The sequence below is a fragment of the Colobus angolensis genome, unplaced genomic scaffold (assembly GCF_000951035.1).
Source record: "Colobus angolensis palliatus isolate OR3802 unplaced genomic scaffold, Cang.pa_1.0 Scaffold18, whole genome shotgun sequence".
NCBI lineage: Eukaryota > Metazoa > Chordata > Mammalia > Primates > Cercopithecidae > Colobus > Colobus angolensis.
In genome coordinates, this window is record NW_012114932.1 from 7,841,856 (window position 1) to 7,861,808 (window position 19,953).

Sequence of the window (19,953 nt, forward strand, 5' to 3'; positions counted from 1 at the left end):
ACCACTGAGCGCAACCACTCCCCTGCATCTCTCTCCACCACTGAGCACAACCACTCCCCTGCATCTCTCTCCACCACTGAGCGCAACCACTGAGCTTCTTGTTATTCCCATCACCACCGACTGCTTCCCATTGGGGTTTCTCTCATCCGGCACACCATACCACAAACCAGTTTTGCTCCCTTTCTCTCCCTAACTTGTGCACAAGTTCCTTTTAAGATATTTTCGTCAGAATAAAACATGGAAACTGACGGGTTTCCCCTTATTGCATCTGAATGTCACAGCAACCTGTGATGTAGAAAGAAAGGGTCTGTGTTAACGACTCCATGTTACACAAAAGAACATGAGCCTTGGAGTAAGTTGCCCAGAGTCAAAGAGCAAGAAAAGGGTCCCTGTTAGTGAAACCTTAGCCTGGGGACCTTATATAATAGCAGGTTTGAGTTCTATCATTTATGCCTTCTTCCCTGGCTTTCCCCGCACTCTCCCTGGCTCTGTCTTCAGCTGGTCTGCATAAAGAAGAAATAGATCATGAGTTAAACAACGGTGAACCTTTGAGCATCTAAAGAAAACCAGACACAGGTTATCCTGGCTTATTCCTCTTTGGTGTTGGGGTCAAGGTTCTGAGAAGAAGGAAAGGGGGAAATGAATATGTTGAGCAGATGGTGGAAAAATCCTCAAAGTGTAGGAGAGAGAAAACAAGGGAGAAAGGAAAAAGGTGGAAAAGGAAACAAGGGAAGGAGGGTCATTCTTCTACCACTCAAGAGTAGAAAAGAAAGTATGAGGGAAAAAGAGGAAGAAGGTGAGCAGTAGGTGAGGAAAAGAAACAGAAATGCCAAGCAGTAGAAACAGGACGAGGTGGTTCACAGAAAAAACTTGGAAGCCGTCCAAACCTTCTGTACATTTTAGGTGTTTTAAATGTTAGGGGTATACTATCTTGACCCCATTCATAAGCACTCTTTAGGCGGTAAGGCAGAGGCTACAAAAATACATTATTAGAGTCTAAAAAATAAACCAACGGCTAAAGCTAACAGTGATACATTCACTAAATTACAAAATACTAGAACTACAAAATATACAACTAGAAATCCAGAAATGAAAAATTTTGAATTATCCACATTCAAAAGACAGAGGATAATAAATCGTTCTAAAGAAAAAAATAAAACTTACACTGACATAGATAACTGTAAAATTTAATTATAAAAAAGATGCAATACATAAGAAACTGAAGACCATTCATTGAAAAGTAATCAAAAAAAGCTTTAATGAGACTTATAGGGAGGGGCTGAGATTCATTTGAAAAGAAATTTCTTTGGTGACATCCAAGTCAGTATTAGAAAAAAGAAAATGGAAAAAGTTTAAAAAAGATATATATTACAGACCCAACCTAAGTTAAAAAAGAAAGAAAACTATGAATATCTTTATAATACATTTCAAAACTTAAAAGAATTCCTAAAAATACATAGCTTGTCAAAACTGACCCAAAAAGAAACAGAAAACTAAAATAATCCTAGAAACATTAAATATATGTAGTTAGTAGTTTAAAAAAAAAAAAAAACTTTACAAAGATAAGGTGGTTTTATAAGAAATTTCTAAATCTTCAAGGAACAGATCATTTCAATTTTATACAAAACAGCAAAAGAGGGAATACTCCTAAATTCACTTTATGATGTCAGTATATATTAAACCCTGATGAGGACAGAACAAAAAAAGAAAATTACAGGTCAATCTTACTTATAAACATACATACTAAAATAGCTACTAAAATCCAGAGGAAACCAAATTGAGAAGAATGTTAAAGATAATACATCATAACCAAATTAGGTTTATTCCAAGTATACAAGGATGGCTGGCTTGGCACTGGAAAAAGTCCAAATATGTCATTTACCAGCTTAGCAAATTTAAAAAACCATACCACCCTTTTAATAGACACCAAAGAACATCTGATAAAACTCAACATCCTTTAATGATAAAAAAAAATTTTCAACAATATATGAAAGGAAACTCTTTAAATCTGGTAAATGGTACTTGTTAAATACCATTCTTAACAGTGAATCATTAGAAGTATGCCTTTTTGGTTTTCTTTTTAATCAAGGATGAATATGAATTCCTACCATCTCAGCTTCTATGCAACATTGTCCTGAAGGCCCTAGCCAATAAATTAAGAATTACAAAAAGAAATGAAAGGTATAAGAACTGAAAAAAAGGAATAAAAGTACAATCATCCACAGATTATGAATGTCTACAAAGTCTATCTTATTTGTTTCCTTACCTCCCTCACATTTACTCCTTTGCACGCTGCAATCTGGCTCCTTATGTCAAGCTTCCTTTTTTTTTTATTTTTTATTTTTGAGACAGGGTCTCACTCCATCACCCAGGTTGGAATGCAGTGGTGCAATCTCAGCTCACTGCAATCTCCCCTTCCCAGGTCCAAGTGATCCTCCTACCTCAGCCTCCCAAGTAGCCGGGACCACAGGTGCACACCACCATACCCAGCTAATTTTTTATATTTTTCTTGGGAGAGACGGGGTTTCGCTATCCTGCGGAGGCTGGTCTCAAATTCCTGTACTCAGGGGATCCACCTGCTTGAGCCGCCCAAAGTGCTGGGATTACATGTGTGAGCCACCGCACCTGGCCCCATATGAAGCTTCTAAAACTTCTGTCATCAAAGATTTCAATGACCAGCCACCAAGTCACACATACACCTATATAACAAAACTGCACGTTCTGTACATGTATCCTTTTTGGTCTTGGTTTTTTTAGAAAAAAAAAAAAAAGATTCCAGCGACCACCCGGCTACCAAATACAATGGACATGCTTCAGTTCTTACCTGTTCTCTGGGTGGCTTGTCTCCCTTGATCTCCCCGTTCTAGAGTTCCTCCTGCCTCTCTGGCCACCTTTTCTCAGTCATCTCCACTGGCTCTCTTTCTTTCACTTGTCTTTTAAGTATCAGTATTCAATCTTTTGATTTCAAACTTGTTCAAGTGCCTTCTCCTAGGTGATATTATTCATTCCTTTGACCTCAATGACCATGTTTACTTAGGTGACTCCCAATGTTAATGATTCCCAAATTTTTATCAGACACCTAAGGACAACCTTACTTGAATATTAGCATGTCCAAAAGGCAACTCATCTTTCCACATTCCCTCAATTCCCTACCTTAATTATCTTCTATACAGTGTGACTTGTGCCATAAACCTGGGTGTCACCTACGGTTCCACCTTCATTCCCCACATTCCCTGCAGTACCAGCTCCTATTCATGTTTGTTTCTGAAGCATTCCTGCTCTGCATCCCCCTTTCCTTCTCCCCAGTCACTAACTTGGTTCAGTCCCTGATTATCTCTCCTGAGTTCCTGCACCTGGTCGTCCTGTTTGCAGGCCTGTGTTCCTCTCTAATCCTTCTCATAAGGAGCAAATCTCATTAAATCTGATTAAAATCTTTCAGTGACTAACTGCCCAAGATAAGTTTCGAACTCTATAAGCACCTTACAAAGTCCTTCAAAAGAACCCTGCTTCTATCTTTTAGACTGGACTTTATTCTTTCCCCTCATTCCAGTCTTAATGAATGATTTGCTAAAATTTACCCTCTTCTATTGTTTCTGGGTATGTTGCACCTTCTGTAAGAATTTATTTCATCACCTGATGCCCGTATAAGTCAGATGACTAAACAGATTTTAGTCATCTAGTTTTACGAAGAGACTGGTCTAGCCATCTCTTATAAGGTAAACAATCTATAAATATTTATCAAATGACTCAAAAAAATGTCACAGAAAGTAACAGACATCAAATCCTCAATGGACCATTATGAAAATGTATAGGGGTTACAGCCTTAAGACTCTGAAGTTAAAATGAAAGGAAAATTATGTCTGCCTATATAACTTATGCAAAATTCATCAGCATACAAGCCAGGCACTGCATTCTATATTAGGAATATGGTACGGAATAAGACAAATACAGTCACGTGCAGATTACAGTCTTGGTACCATTGTGAGATACAAAAACTTATCAGGATAGATCCTGAGTCACATCAAGCATAACAAGCCTAACACACACACACACACACACACACACACACACACACACACACAACCATGCTAATTAAAACCTTATGCATTTTGTTCAGAAATTCCCCAAAAGTTATCACAATGAAATCCAGCTTCAGTTTACATAAACTTCATTTTATTTATAACTTATGTCCTAGCTGCTTCCAAAATTAATTTACAGCTGTTATCTCTGGACTATATATAAAATGAACTGAAAATTTTAGGAATATATGTTGAATAATGTGGACTGAATAACAATTCTAAATTTCTATTTTTTAAAGGAATTAAAATATTTCTTATAATCCTCAGAAAGCTAATAAACAGTCATATATTTGAGTGCCAGAAGTAGTAAGTTTAGCTAACCTTTTCATAAAGAATGTAAATGATAAATGTCAAAAACTGTACATGGAGCTTAGATTATGATGTTGCATAAATATTTTCTCAGTTATGCACAATATTTAAACATGCTCATACTATTTATAAACTACCTTGAATATTAATAAGACCTTTGCTTTAATATGGAACATCTAACAGGCTTTTTTATTTCCCCTGCATTATGCAGGGCTCACAACTGGGGGCAAAGAAATTATGAGTCACTTTCACTGTCAATACAATCTCCTAAATTTAACCTTTCAAAGGTTTCTAAACAGGGGAGACTAAAGTCCAGAAACTATATTCAGGCTGATCCAAGTTCCTTTAAAACTCCAGTCTGGCAAAAGTAGCACTGGGACAGAGGCTGAAATAGCTCCCTGGTCTTACGCTCAGATTAAATATCCACTAAACAGAAATTGAGTTACCTTGCCAAAGACACCAGCTTAGGGGCTAAAAATCAAATTTGACTTGGAGGGGAGATTAACTTCGGTGTGTTCTCAAAATGGAAAGAAAGTTTACATTTAGACACCCCCCACCTCGCCCCGTATTCCAGCCTACACATTATTCCACCAACACACATTTCAAGCATTTTTCTCCCTCAAAAAAGATTCCTGCTAAGCAATGCCTTAATTCAGTCTTTGAACCTAATTAAAATTAAGAAACTTTTAATAGCCTTAATAACTCAGAAAAGCTGTACTAAGCTCTTCCCTGGTATGTTCCTCTCCTGACCCTCTCTCCAAACCCAGAAAAATCCAGCACAACAGAAAGCACAAAACAACTAGCCACATGCTCTGAACGCTAGGAAACGTGATCCCCACTGATTTAGGCTACACAGAAAGCCTATGAGTAATCAAAAATCCTTAATCAAAACACTAAAGTTAAAAGCCACCTCCCCATTCCCCAACACAAATAGAATTTCCCTTTCTCTCCTTAATCCGCTCATGCACTTCTCGTATTCTTGGAATTTCAGCGGCCTCTGAGCAGCGGATGGTAAGTTCATCTCAATGTCAGCCCGAGCAGAGCCATGCGAAAAATCACTAACTTGGAAGGTTATTTAGGACAATAATGTCTTTCACTGTCTTACTCCTCCCACTCCAGCCCTTCTGGACCTAATACCAATATTCAGCTGAAAAACACATCAGTCCACGGGCTTTTTCCCCAGGGGCTCTTCCTGCAGGATCCCCACGGCAGGGAGACCCGCACTGGGAAGAACAGGGTCTCCCGGCTGGTGCACCCCTCCCCACGCGCCCGCGGCTGCACCCCACTCTGCACACACACATCCAACTATTCTTGGATCTACTCGCATCCCTGGATCAAGTCTGGCCGCTCTCCCCGCTCCCTCCCCCGGAGTCCTCCGTGGCCCCAGGCTGCCCCGCAAAGCCACCGAGCTGCAAATACACCCACCTACCTGGGCCAGATCCGAGGACCCCGGCTGGCACGCTCCACCCTGCGCTCCTCGCAAGCTCCAGCACGAATGCGCCCGGCCTGCTCCTCCTCCTCCCCTCCAGTCGAGCCGAGCCGAGCCGATCCGGGAGGCGCGACCCAGGGCGGCCCGCAAGGTCTCCCTAAGTCACCTTCTCGCAGCCCGCCCCTGGCTCCGGCCGGGCAGCAGCGCCCGCCTTCTCCAGCGAAGTCGCGCAGAGGCGTTGCCCGCCAGCGGCCCAGGACTCCCGCGCCGCGCCCGCCCGGGCTGTGAAGGTCCGAGCTACCCCTCGGCCGCCGCTGGCTCGGCCGCAGACCCGCCCTCCGGGGCTCGCAGGGAGTGCGCGGGCGGGCGGCAGCAAGGCCTGCGGCGGGCGGCTCTCTGCGCGCTGCGGCCGCGTCCGGGCCGCTCCTCCCCTTCCCCAGTGCCGCTGGCGGGCGGAGGCGCAGGTAGGGACGGCCGGGGAAGCCTGCAGGGCCCTCCGAGGAGAGGTCGGGGACTGCTCCCTGGGCTCTGCGTGAGCGCCGCACCGAGGCGCCTGCGAGGTCCTAGAGCGGCTGTGCGCTCGGCCCTCTCCTGGAGACACCGGCCCTGGCAACTTTTTTTTTTCTTTTTTCTTTTTTTTTTTTTTGCCAGCCCGCCCCTCGGGAAACTGGAAAGCAAAGGAATCTTCTCTCCAGTCCTGCCTGTCACTTACTCAGGCTTATGCTGATGCGTTCGCGTTTACGGTTCCAAAACCAAGACTGAAAGGCAGTCTTCACATATTTATTGTTTATACCCTAGTTGGGACACTGAGCAACAAGGAAAACAACGGTATTAATCCTACTACCGTGAAATCTACTTAGGTAAAATTATTCCAGCCAGGCTTGAAGGGCAAAGGTTCAGAGGACAGGAAACCCCACCACCCAAATACCACACTTAAGTGGGATGTTCGGGTTAATGAAATTTATGGTTAACTGTAACACTCTGATGGAGGGAAAAAAATATTTTTGTTTCAACATGTTTCAAACCTTTCACCTTACTAAAGTATATAAATCTGTCCTCATACTTTAGTGAGTTCAGAGTAAAAATGAACAAAATTAAATATTTCTTGCACAGATCCTAGGTACTTTAAGTCCCACTGTAATTGGTGGTAGCTGTAATTGCACTGCAGACCTAGAATGTGTTAAAGACCATTCCAGGCCATGCTGGGAAAATTAGGAATGAATGTCAGTGAGGTTTCATGGCATGTTTTCATTTGTTATTTATTTATTTATTTTGGGGACAGTCTTGCTCCGTCGCCCAGGCTGGAGTGCAGTGGCACAATCTCAGCTCACTGCAACTTCCACCTCCTGGGTTCAAGTGATTCTCATGCCTCAGCTTCCTGAGTAGCTGGGATTACAGGCCTGCGCCACCACGCCCAGCTAATTTTTTGTATTTTTAGTAGAGTCGGGGGGTTTGCTATGCTGATCATGCTGGTCTCCAACTCCTGGCATCAAGTGATCCACCTGCCCCGGCCTCCCAAAGTGCTGGGATAACAGGCGTGAGCCACCACGCCCAGCCTCATGGCATCTTTAAAAAGACAGTTTATTTCTTTTTCTTTTCTCACTCGAAATAATAAGTTACTGTATTTGGAAAAATCACATATGGAAAGAGGAGTTTCTGCTACAGAATCTCTCCCTAGGCCCTGAAAATTAGAGAATAAACTCAGTTTATAAAAGTAGTGCTAGGTAGCAAAACAATGAACAACTAATTACCTTCTTGTTTTAAAAGGCAATCTACATGGGCCCTAAACGTGTTGGGTACTGTACTGAAGCACCTCACATAAAATAACACATATATGTGCTCAATTTCAGATGTGGAAACAGAATTCCTAAACATATATTCATTTGTTCAAGGTTGAGGTAACAGAGTTTAGATCCAGATTGGTCTGATCCCAAAGCCTGAATCTTTTCCTTTGTACATTCATTATTCATTCATTCGAATATTTATTCACCATCTACCACATGCCAAGTACCACGCTACAAAAATAACTAAGATACAGTTGCTTCCTTAGGGAGCTCCAGTTTGTGAATATATAATGATACAATGTGATAAATGCTATGACAGCCAGAAACTCATGGAGCAGCAGGGACACCTCACCTAGCTTTGAAGGGTGGAGCCTGGATGAGGAAATGGTTACAGTCATGCAACAGAGCAACCTTGAGAATTTATCTCACAGAACAGCAATAGGGAACAGTATGCTGGAGTCAGGGAAGACAGAGCAAAGGGAGATAGGCAACCAAGACATAAAAAGATCACATTGGGCCGGGTGCGGTGGCTCACACCTATAATCCCAGCACATTGAGAGGCTGAGACAGGCAGATCGCTTGAGGTCAGGAGTTCTAGACCAGCCTGGCCAACATGGTGAAACCCTGTCTCTACTAAAATACAAAAATTAGCTGGGTGTGGTGGTGTGTGCCTGTAATCCCAGCTACTCGGGGGGCTGAGGCAGGAGAACTGATGAAACCCAGAAGGCAGAGGTTGCAGTGAGCCAAGATTGTGCCACTGCACTCTAGCCTGGGCAACAGAGCAAGACTCCTTCTTTAAAAAAAAAAAAAAAAAAAATTGACAGGACTTGAATCAAGATAGGGAGGAAGGAGGAGGATGAACTGAAGCCAGTTCCCATGATCCTGGCCTGAATTACTGAATGGGTGGCGCAAGTCTATGAGTTGAATGGATAACTCAGTTTAAGACACATTGGTTTTGAAATGCTTCTGATGTAAGCATATGTAAATGTTCAAAAGGCAGCTGGATATACTAGATCACAACTCAGGAGAAGTCTGAAGTGGAGACATCTGAGTCCTCAGGAAATTCTAGTTAAAGGAGTAGGTGAGATCATCCAGGGAGAATGTGAAGAGTAAGAAGGTCACTCACAGAAACCTAACTAACATTTAATACATAGGCAGATGAAAAATGCTTTGGAAGGTGACTGAGGCCAGGCGTGGTGGCTCATGCCTGTAATCATAGCACTTTGGGAGGCCGAGGCGGGTGTATCACTTCGGGTCAGGAGTTTGAGACCAGCGTGGTTAACATGGTGAAACCCCATCTCTACTAAAATACAAAAAATTAGCTGGGTGTGGTGGCATGCACCTATAATCCCAGCTACTCAGGAGGCTGAGGCAGGAGAATCGCTTGAACCCGGGAGGCTGAAGTTGTAGTGAGCCAAGATGGTGCCACTGCACTCCAGCCTGGGCAACAGAGTAAGACTCCATCTCAAAAAGAAAAAAAAAGGTGACTGAGAGGGAGCTGCTACTGAGGAAGGAGAAGCCAAAAGAGGTGGCACTATGGAAGCCACAGCGGAATTCCAAAAAACAGGAAGTAGTCACATGCCAGGCCCTTCAGAGGACAAGCAAGACAATTTTTAAATGTCCTCTGGTTTAACAGTAAGGAAATACTGGCGAGAACAGTTTCGGTGGACTTGCTGAAAATTAAGAAGTAGAAACAGAAAGTATCACATTTTCAAAATTGGAATTGGAAAAGGATGCAGGGAGATAGACAAAAGCTATAAATAAGGGGGTAGAGAATTCCAAAGAGAGGAGCTATTTTTTGAAGCAAGGTCCCCAGAGAAGCAGAATGTAAGGAGACAGATGCCTCCAGCAAAAGGCAAGAAGAAAGGGTAAGAGCAGATGCAGATAAAAACTGGAGTGAAGAGTGGTAGGGAGTGGAGCCATCTACAGTGACTTCCTCATGTTTAACAAAGGAATTCTGCTCAGAGTGGAAAGAGATCTGAGAGGACTACAGAGACAGAGGGCCAGAGAGGGGTGCAGTCCCAAAAGAGCTGTTAAGAACATTAGGAAACAAAAGATATCAGGGTCACAAAATGACTACAGGACTGCCTGACAGCACGGGAAATGAAATGAATGGAAGAGATCGTGACTTTGTAGAGCTGTAAGTCCATATGAACACATGATTTCTCTTCAAAGATAGCAGTGTCCGGTCCAAAGAAGCAGTACAGAATTCCAACCCTTCAGACAGTTCCAATGTAGGGTCTGAATCTTTCCATTATACCACAAAATTAATCCCACTCTCTTTTTTTTTCTCTTGAGATGGAGTCTCGCTCTGTTGCCCAGGCTGGAGGGCAACGGTGCAATCTCGGCTCACTGCAATCTCTGCCTCCTGGGTTCAAGTGATTCTCCTCAATCAGCCTCCCAAGTAGCTGGGATTACAGATGCCTGCCACCACGCCCGGCTAATTTTTTGCATTTTCAGTAGAGACAAGGTTTCACCATGTTGGTCAGATTGGTCTCGAACTCCTAACCTCGGGTGATCCACCTGCCTCAGCCTCCCAAAGTGCTGGGATTACAGGCATGAGCCACCGTGCCTGGCCGGCACCACTCTCATTCTAGGCATACAGTTGGGTCACAGCTCTTCAGTAGTCAGGAGATTTAACATGAAATATGTATAAAACACTTAATAAGTGAGCTTATACTAACTTTAAATGGGCAGTTCTTACCTTGGAAAAATTGGTATGACTAACATCAAGGAAGCTCGATAGTACACAAAATGAGGAGGGCATCCTCTGGCAAGGAAAACTACAGAAACAAATGTAATTCCAGAAACCAGTTTCTGGCATTTTGAATGGAACTCTTAGACCAGGCTAAGAAAGACCCAGCACTCACATTCTGTTATACTGTTTCCAAGAAAACCACCCTAAAAACAGTATCTAGGTTTTTCTTCAGTAGATCAACCACAAACTTTACAAAGTATTTTATATATTGCCATTTTCTCAACAGCATAAACAGTTTTTTTGTTTGTTTTTTTGTTTTGTTGAGACAGAGTTTCGCTCTTGTTGCCCAAGCTGGAGTGCAATGGCCCAATCTCGGCTCACTGCAACCTCCACCTCCCGAGTTCAACAGATTATCCTGCCTCAGCCTCCCGAGTAGCTGGGATTACAGGCGCCTACCACCACACCCGGCTCATTTTTTGTATTTTTAGTAGAAATGGGGTTTCACCATGTTAGCCAGGCTAGTCTCGAACTCCTGACCTCAGGTGATCCACCCCCCCGCCCCCCAGCCTCCCAAAGTGCTGGGATTACAGGCATGAGCAGTTTTACTTACAAATAAAATCTTCCTACAATAATGCCTCATTTATTTACAGCTCCTATGAACACCTCGATTATGTAGGTCATATCAGTACATCCTCAAATAAGCAAAAAACCCCCACGTACCACAGAAATAGAAGGCATGAAGGCCTGCACACACTGTAACCCCCCAAGATTCTCACAGAGAGCCAGTTTACTCTGACTGGACATAATTTTATGGAGTTTGGTTATCTGGTTTTCTTTTTAATAAATGGGAGCTTAGAAAGAGTACATCAGAAGGCATCAGTATTCCACTGCTAGAGGCAGGTACACAGTTAATTTGAAAAATCAAGAGAGGTAATTTTAAAAAACCTATAAAGAGCAACCAAGAGCTCAAAAACCATGGGCAGGACCGGGCCATTTAGTAGAAAAACACAGACTCGTATAAACATTATCCCCTGAGGACATCTCTGTATTAAGGCACAGAGTAATTATTGACGCACAAAAGGCCAATCTCGAGACACCTAGAAAATGTAAAATTATGGCCTGACAAGCGTTTGTAAAAAAAAAAAAAAAAAAGAAAGAAACATAAAATTAAGTTGTAAAATTTTAGATTAGGAAGTAAATGTGGAACATTTAGAATAACGGCCATCAGAAAAGACTAGAATAAAAACAGCGTTGCTGCTGTGGGGGCTGGGGTCACTTACATCTACCGGATCCCTGTTTTGTGCCAGTCCCTACAGAGGTGTTTTACCAATATGATTGCATTTACTCTTCAAAACAATCCCTTTGATTGGTCACCATCTTAAATAGGAGATTGTATTTTAAAACTGAGTCAAAGAGAGTAAATAGCAGAGCCAGGAATTAGAGCCAGGGCTGTAGGTCTTCAAAGCTTACGTCTGCTCTTTTAATAAAATTTCCAGATAAGAGAAATGTAATTTATAATGCCAAATAAGGTATTACAGCACATAATTACACCACTCTGACCTCGATTACGCTGTTAAATTCCCATGCTGTAATCCTTATGCATTTGAAAGACTAACTTTAGAAATGCCACTTACCTTTCAAAATTTTGCAGTGCCTTCTCACTGTTTATCTTATTGTTGAGAAGGAAATCCATGGATTCTAAGTGTTTCATGGAGTTGACATTTCATATAATTACTCAGAAGATATCTTAAATATATTCCAAAAGTTTGAAACATTAAATGCTAGTTACTAAACAGAATACTGTGTTCCACGCACTATGCTAACGTCTATATATGTATCATTCACCTACATAGAGTTGATGCCCACACCCAACTCTGAGGTGTTTATTTTCATTTTACAGAAACTTGTCCCACAGTTGCAGAAAAGTTAGAGAAAGACTGAGATTTAAAACGGGTCCATCAGACTTTCAGACCAGTGCTTCTAAAAGCTTGCTACATGGTTTCCCTTATTTAAAAGATGAACACAAGGTTCAGAGAAGTGAAGTAGCGGTGTCATTTAAATAACAAGAATGGAAACACAACATGATCATTCCAATGATAGTGGTCAAATAAAAGTTCTTTAGACAATGCTACTTTCTCCCAAAACAAGGTAAATCCAATGTTACACACATAAAAGCTCTAAGATACTATCAGAAAAGAGAGGCTACAAATGTTAATTAGTTAAGATCTTGCGATAACTGTTAACTTTTATTCAGGGCTTACTTTGTGTCTGGTACTATGCTAAGTATTTTGCTTACATTATCTTATTTAATCCTCATGATAAATTTAAGAGGCTAAAAGAGGTCAATTAGCCTAAACTTTAGGCTAATACTCTTGCACATCTAGATTTTCACAAAGAGAAAGAATTAGGCTATTTTTTAAGCAGAGAGTTTAAAAAATAGAATAGGTTGATTGCTTCAGAAATTAAACATGCACCAACATAACATGTTACTTCCAGTCTAATGTTCAGCCTTAAAACCATACATCTCTAGAACAAAAAAGCTATCGATACATCCGTTAGGTACCACATAAGAGACGTGAGTGAAATGTGGTTTTACAATGTACTAAATATGTCATGAATCCTATGATATCATATTTTATTAATTTCAAAGATATTCTCAATGCAACCATCCTGATCAAATTTATTTATAACACTAAATCACCTGTTATTTAAATAAACTTGCACATGAAATTTGCAAACCACCAAAAATAAAAGTGCTGAGGAGGGATACTTTCAAACAGTATTAAAAAAATCAACCATTTGAAATGTTTAATGAACAATTATGTTTTCCTGTGATAGTTAATATAATTCTATTAAAAGATTTTTGGTAAGTTTGTTTTAAATGATTATTTTTTTCCACATTTGTCTTATTTTCCAAATAAATTAATATGTGGAATTGGTGCTACATATAGCAAACACAGCATTTAAAAATTAGTATATGCTTGCCATGGTGGCTCATGCCTGTAATCCTAGCACTTTGAGAGGCCGAGTTGGGCAGATGGCTTGCATCCAGGAGTTCAAGACTAACCTGAGCAACATAGAAAGGCCCATGTCTTAAAAAAAAAAAAAAAAAAAAAGCAAAAATTAGCTGGGCATCATGGTGCAGGCCAGTAGTCCCAGCTACGTGTGAGGCTGAGGTGGGAGGATCACTTGAGCCCAGGAGGCAGAGGCTGCAGTGAGCCATGACTGTGCCACTGCACTCCAGCCTGGGCAACACAGTGAGACCCTGTGAAATTGTATATGAATTCATAAGGATCCCTTTCTAATCATGAGGAAATAAAATTTTAAATCTTTACGTATTAGAGGAAAATATATAAAAGCAATTTCATCTCTCTTTTTACTGAAACCTAATCTCTAACCAAAAGGTACAAGTAAACTAAAACAATTTGGTATCTTAATCTAAAATACTGAAGATTAGACATATATATAAAAATTAACAAAATGGAAAAGAAAGCCTATTGACACTTGACTTACATTGAAATCATAAAAATGAGGGGAAAAACAGCAAAACAAGAAAAATCCTAACTCTGGCAACTAAAACACATCTTTGTAACTTTTCAATCCTTTGAAAAAGAATCACTAATAGCTCAGCATACAACATATCACTCTTACTTATATTTGGTTTTCTTTTCTTCTTTTTTTTTTTTTTTGAAATAGGGTCTCACTCTGTCACCCAGGCTGGAGTACAGTAGCACGATCTCGGCTCACTGCAGCCTCCACCTCCTGGGTTCAAAAGATTCTCTGGCTAATTTTTTTTTTTGAGACAGAGTCTACTCCATCACCCAGGCTGGAGTGCAGTGGTGCAATCTCAGCTTACTGCAACCTCCACCTCCCAGGCTCAACTAATTCTCATGCCTCAGCCTCCCAAGTAGCTGGATTACAGGTGTGCGCCACCACGCCTGGCTAATTTTTGTATTTTTAGTAGAGATGGGGTTTCATCATGTTGTCCAGGCTGGTCTCGAACTCCTGACCTCAAGTGATTGCCTGCCTCAGCCTTCCAAAGTGCTGGGATTACAGGCGTGAGCCACCGCGTCTGGCCTAATTTTTGTATTTTTTGGTAGAGACGGGGTTTCATCATGTTGGACAGGCTGGTCTCGAACTCCTGACTTCAGATGATCTGCCCACCTCAGCCTCCCAAAATGCTGGAATTACAGGCATGAACCACCACGCTCAGCCCTTACTCATATTTAGAAAAGCAAATGGCAAACTGTTAAAGGTAAGAGAGTGAGGGGAAAGAACACAAAAAATATTTAATCCATTGAGCTTAGTTTACATAGATAAATATGATAGTACTCTATTTCCTAAATAAAAGTATTTTTTAATGTAAAGACCTTCCGTTTCTAGAGTATTTTCACATCTCTGTTATTGAAGTGTCACAACAATCCTGAGTTGATCAATTTTAAGTATACTTATTAAATATGGCTACATCAACAAATTCAAAAGATATGAACACAAGTTATTTCATCCTGCTTAATCAATAATAAATAAGTTCTAAATTTTGGTGACAAATGAAGCTTTCCTTTGTCAATACTAATATTTTCCTACCTTTGAACAATTTGAAAGCAATGACTTCATGGACAACCACGCATGCAACATCCAAACAATGATTTTACAAATTCAATTCTGAACTACCTACCCTTTCTTGTTTAGTGAAGAGATTAAGGCAATCACTCAAAGCTACACAAGTTTCTCTAGAAGCTTCTGAGACAACTTCAACTTTCTGAAGAAATGATGGAAGCATTTCTATAAATAAAAAAATAAATACAGTGAATGGGATTTTAAGGAATCTTAAGGTTAACTAGGACCACAAAAATACTCATATCTATTAACCTCATCTTTCCATCTAGCTATCTTAAGCAAAACATATGTTTCTTTTCTTTCTTTCTTTTTTTTTTTCCCTTGAGACAGAGTCCGCTCTGTTGCCCAGGGTGGAGTACAGTGGTGCAATCTTGGCTCACTACAACCTCTGCCTCCAGGCTTCAAGCAATTCTTCTGCCTCAGCCTCCCGAGTAGCTGGTACTACAGGCACGTACCACCACACCCAGCTAATTTTTGTATTTTTAGTAGAGACGGGGTTTCACCATATTGGCCAGGCTGGCCTCGAACTCCTAACCTCATGATGTGCCCACCTCAGTCTCCCAAAGTGCTGGGATTACAGGTGTGAGCCACTGTGCCTGACTTTTTTTTTTTTTTTGAGACAGAGTCTCACTCTGTGGCCCAGGCTGGAGTACAGTGGAGTAATCTCGGCTTATTGTAACTCCACCTCCTGGGTTCAACAGATTTTCTTGCCTCAGCCTTCAGAGTAGATGGGACTACAGGCACACGCTATCATGCCTGGCTAACTTTTTTTTGTATTTTCAGTAGAGATGGGGTTTCACAACGTTGGCCAGGCTGGTCTCGAACTCCTGACCTCACATGATCCTTCCACCTTGGCCTCCCAAAGTGCTGGGATTACAGGCGTGAGCCACTGAGCCTGGTCTCATATATTTCTTGGGCATCATTATTAAGCACACACTTTATTTAGGGCACATAAATTGGTACAGAAAAAGAAAGAATGAAGCCTTATCCTAGAAAGGTCTATACCCTACAACAGAAGTCCCCAAACCCGGGCTGCAGATCAGTACTGGTCTGTGGTCCTGCTAGGAACCCGGCCACACAGCAAGAGGTGAGCGGAGGGTGAGTGAGCATCACCACCTGAGCTCTGCCTCGTGTCAAATCAGTGGCGGCATTAGATTCTCATGAGAGCACGAACCCTATTGCGAACTGTGTATATGAGGGATTTAGGTCGTGGGCTCCTTATGAGTATCTAATGCCTGATGATCTGAGGTAGAACAGTTTGAGCCCAAAACCATCTCCCCAGCCCCACTCCCACCCTTACCCCCGAGTCCATGGAAAACCTGTATTCCACAAAACCAGTCCCTGGTGCCAAAAAAGTTGGGGAGCACTGCCCTACAAGAAGCACCAAGACAAAACAAAAAGTTTGTCGGAATTAAATAACAATGTAATGTTTAAGAAAAACAACTGACAAGAAGAACTGACAGCAATCCTTATAAAACATTAAAATTTCCTTTGTAGATAAGTAATTTTCTTCAAAAGCAAGTACTAAAAAGAAACAAAAATAATTCTGTAGTTATCATGGTGGTTAACATATCTGAAAACAGCATTAACTCTACTTCCTATTTGAACCACTGTTTGGCGTAAGTAGTTCTTTTCACTCTCAAAAATGTGTTCCTATGAAGGTCCAGTACCATTGAGTATATGTTTAAGTTGGGAATAAAGAAATGGTAGTATCAGTATATGCCCTGGTCCTCTAAAGAAAACCTTAACCCATTTACTCATTAAAAATAAAAAACAAAAACAAAATATTGACAAGAGGAAGGTGCAAAGTGTATATATATCACTTAAAAACAAGTATCATGTCCAGATTAATGCAAAAGAAATGTACTTAGTTGAAATGGTTTCTGATATTTTGTTAATTATACATTAAGATACTTTAAATCTGTCCCTTCTGTCAAATAAAAGTCTTAACATTTAAGAAGTCTTTTCATCAAAAAATAACTAAAAGGTGGGGACAGAACAAGATTTGTTAAAAGACACAAGATTACAGCTAGGGCGAGGCAGGGTGGCTTATGTGTGTAACACCAACACTTTGAGAGGCCAAGGTAAAAGGATCACTTGAGGCCAGGATTTCAAGACTAGCCTGAGCAAAAAAGTAAGGCTTCATCTCTACAAAAAATTTAAAAATTAGCTGGGCATGGTAGTGTGCACCTGTAGTCTCAGCTACTTGGGAAGCTGAGGCAGGAGGATCGCTTGAGCCCAGGAGTTCAAGTTTTCTATACTACTGTTCAAGACCAGTATGGCCAACATGGTGAAACCCCATCTCTACTAAAAATACGAAAATTAGCTGGGCATGGTGGTGGGCGCCTGTAATCCCAGCCACTCGGGAGACTGAGGCAGGAGAATCGCTTCAACCCGGGAGGTGGAGTTTGCAGTAAGCGGAGATGGTGCCACTGCACTCCAGCCTGGGAGACAGAGTGAGACTCCATCTCAAAAAAAAAAAAAAAAAAAAAAAATATATATATATATATATACACACACACACACACACACACACACGGATATGAAGGCCAAATGATATTTTGCCACAGTTTACATCTTACAAAATACATCTTACAGAATAGTTTTCTCTTGTTAGCTTCTTTAATAAAGCCCAACTAATTGAAAACTACCATATTCTAAAACAAATTTGACTTTACAGACTTTATTTTCCATTTTGAACCTCTGATACACATTGTGAAGATTTATTCTCTACTTAGTTGCTAAATAGAAAAAGAGAGTACCATATGCTAGGTGCCATATGACTTAAATAGTGCCTGAACAGATGTCGCAACATGAACTGTGGACCAAGTACCAGAAGAAACAGACACAGCCTATGCCTTCCATACATTTTCTGGGTAATCTAGTCATTTTCCACTTTCAGGGCATAAATGACAGGAAGACAGAAGCATAACCATTCATAGATATCGTTTTTTTATTAAACACCGTCATAAGCTTAATCATCCTGTTTTTGTCTGTTTTAGATAGTTCATAAACTTTAGATATTTGTTAACATGAAGAAACATTAATTGTTCAAATACATGCTTAGGAATACTTACAAATGTTTGAAAATACTGGTTCTGCAAGGTTTCAAAAAATATTCCGAATATATGTATGCATACATATATATATATATATATAAAGAGGTTTTCATAAAAATCCACCATTAAGAGAATGTCGAATTCTTTTGTCCAAAAGAGTTAAATGTTACCTCATTTCTCTGACAATCTAGTGTTAAAACAAGATTTTTGAAGTGAACTTCCACAGTGGAACAATTTAAGAATTGCTGAACCTTGCCGTATGCCACACTGCAGTATAGCACATCAGGGTCCATTCAACTCACACTGGCACGTTTCTTATAGAATGATGTTTACATAATGTTAATTTAAAAAAATTAAAATTGCTAAGCTTCTAGAAAAGTGACCAACTGGGAATCACTGCAAATATGTTTTAGCTGGTTAATATTTAGAGACTAAACTGTCATGAATAAATGCAAAAAGGCCAGTATGTTGCCTTATTTGGCCTGCTATAAGAATTTGATGCTGTTGATTTTCAGGAAAAACGTTATTTTTTGTACTAAAAATGTTTTTAAAGTCATGAAAGCTGTGAGAAGATCGTATTGGAAAAGCTTAACTTTAGAGACATAAAAAGCTCACAATCTGTCGTTTTTCATGAATACACTGAACAATTTTTAATTGGGTACGTTTTTAAAACAGTGGGAAGACACTTGTTTCTTTATGTGAACAAATTAACCCCTTGTACAGATAACCTCCACTGTTATCCTAGTGTAAAAAAAAAGTCCACATTTCCTTAGCCTAACATTTAAGATGCTCAATAAACTAAATTTGTTTCAGCCAGATTGTTCTCCTGGAAATGTTTGTTTACCTAAAAACAGTCTTCAAAATATTGTTGAATACTGGATGTTGAATGCTGAATACTGAAATCTTACTTGAACATTGGAAATAATTATCTTACTTGACAAAAAAAAAAATTATTTTCTTTCAAGGCCTAGTTCAAATGCCATTCTCCCCCAGGAAGCCTTCCTTAAATATCACTGTAGAGACTGGGTGCAGTGGCTCACGCCTGTAATGCCAACACTTTGGGAAGTCAAGGCAGGAGGATCACTTGAGCCCAGGAGTTCAAGGTTGCAACGAGCTATGACCACACCACTGCACTTCAGCCTGTGCGACAGAGCAAGACCCTGTCTCTAAAAACAACAACAAAATATCACCATGGGACATGACAGTAGCTGCTCCTAGACTCCAACAGCGGCCACACCCCCTTGTTATAGGTGCGTGAGGCACTGTACCTATGTTGTCTCTCTGCCACCCTCTGTAAACTCTCAACCTCCTTATCTCCATCCAAACACCAAGCTTTGCCAAAATAAAACCTCTCAAATATTTATTAAATGAATAATAAAACTAATAAAATATCTCATTCCACCCTTTGCTACCATAATTCTTTTAATGTAAAATATAATCTGAATCCAAATAGCTTCAAGTTATTATATTTTACCTTAAAATTATTATGGTTCTTTAGTTTAAAAATGTGAAATGAAAACTTTTTCATTTATATTACTATGGGTTGGTTGATTGGGGTAGATTGAGAAATAAGTAATTTTTAACTACATTTTGTTTTTCACTTGTGGCACAAGAAAATATATTTTGCGACCAGGCGCAGTGGCTCACGCCTGTAATCCCAGCACTTTGGGAGGCCGAGGCAGGCAGGAGGTCAGGAGATAGAGACCATCCTGGCTAACACGGTGAAACCTCGTCTCTGCTAAAAATACAAAAAAATTAGCCGGTCGTGGTGGCAGGCGCCTGTAGTCCCAGCTACTGGGGAGGCTGAGGCAGGAGAATGGCGTGAATCCAGGAGGCGGAGCTTGCAGTGAGCCGAGATCGTGCCAGTGCACTCCAGCCTGGGTGACAGAGCGAGACTCCGCCTCAAAAAGAAAAGAAAAAAAGGGAATGTGACTACAACCTGGGCAACATGGCGAAACACCGTCTCTACAAAAAATAC

At 40.7% G+C, this 19,953-nt stretch overlaps 1 protein-coding gene across 3 annotated transcripts in view; it reads right to left on the reverse strand.

Annotated features, from left to right (window-relative positions):
- OSBPL1A (oxysterol binding protein-like 1A) overlaps positions 1 to 19,953 on the reverse strand; it is a 237,844-nt gene that overhangs the window by 108,462 nt on the left and 109,429 nt on the right. For 2 of the 3 annotated variants that reach the window (XM_011939267.1, XM_011939268.1), the window contains one exon: positions 14,975 to 15,081. In XM_011939267.1, the coding sequence (XP_011794657.1) occupies positions 14,975 to 15,081 (107 nt within the window). Of the gene's footprint in view, positions 1 to 5,817; positions 6,428 to 14,974; positions 15,082 to 19,953 lie in introns of those variants that run through there. The other variant, XM_011939269.1, reaches the window with a different exon arrangement.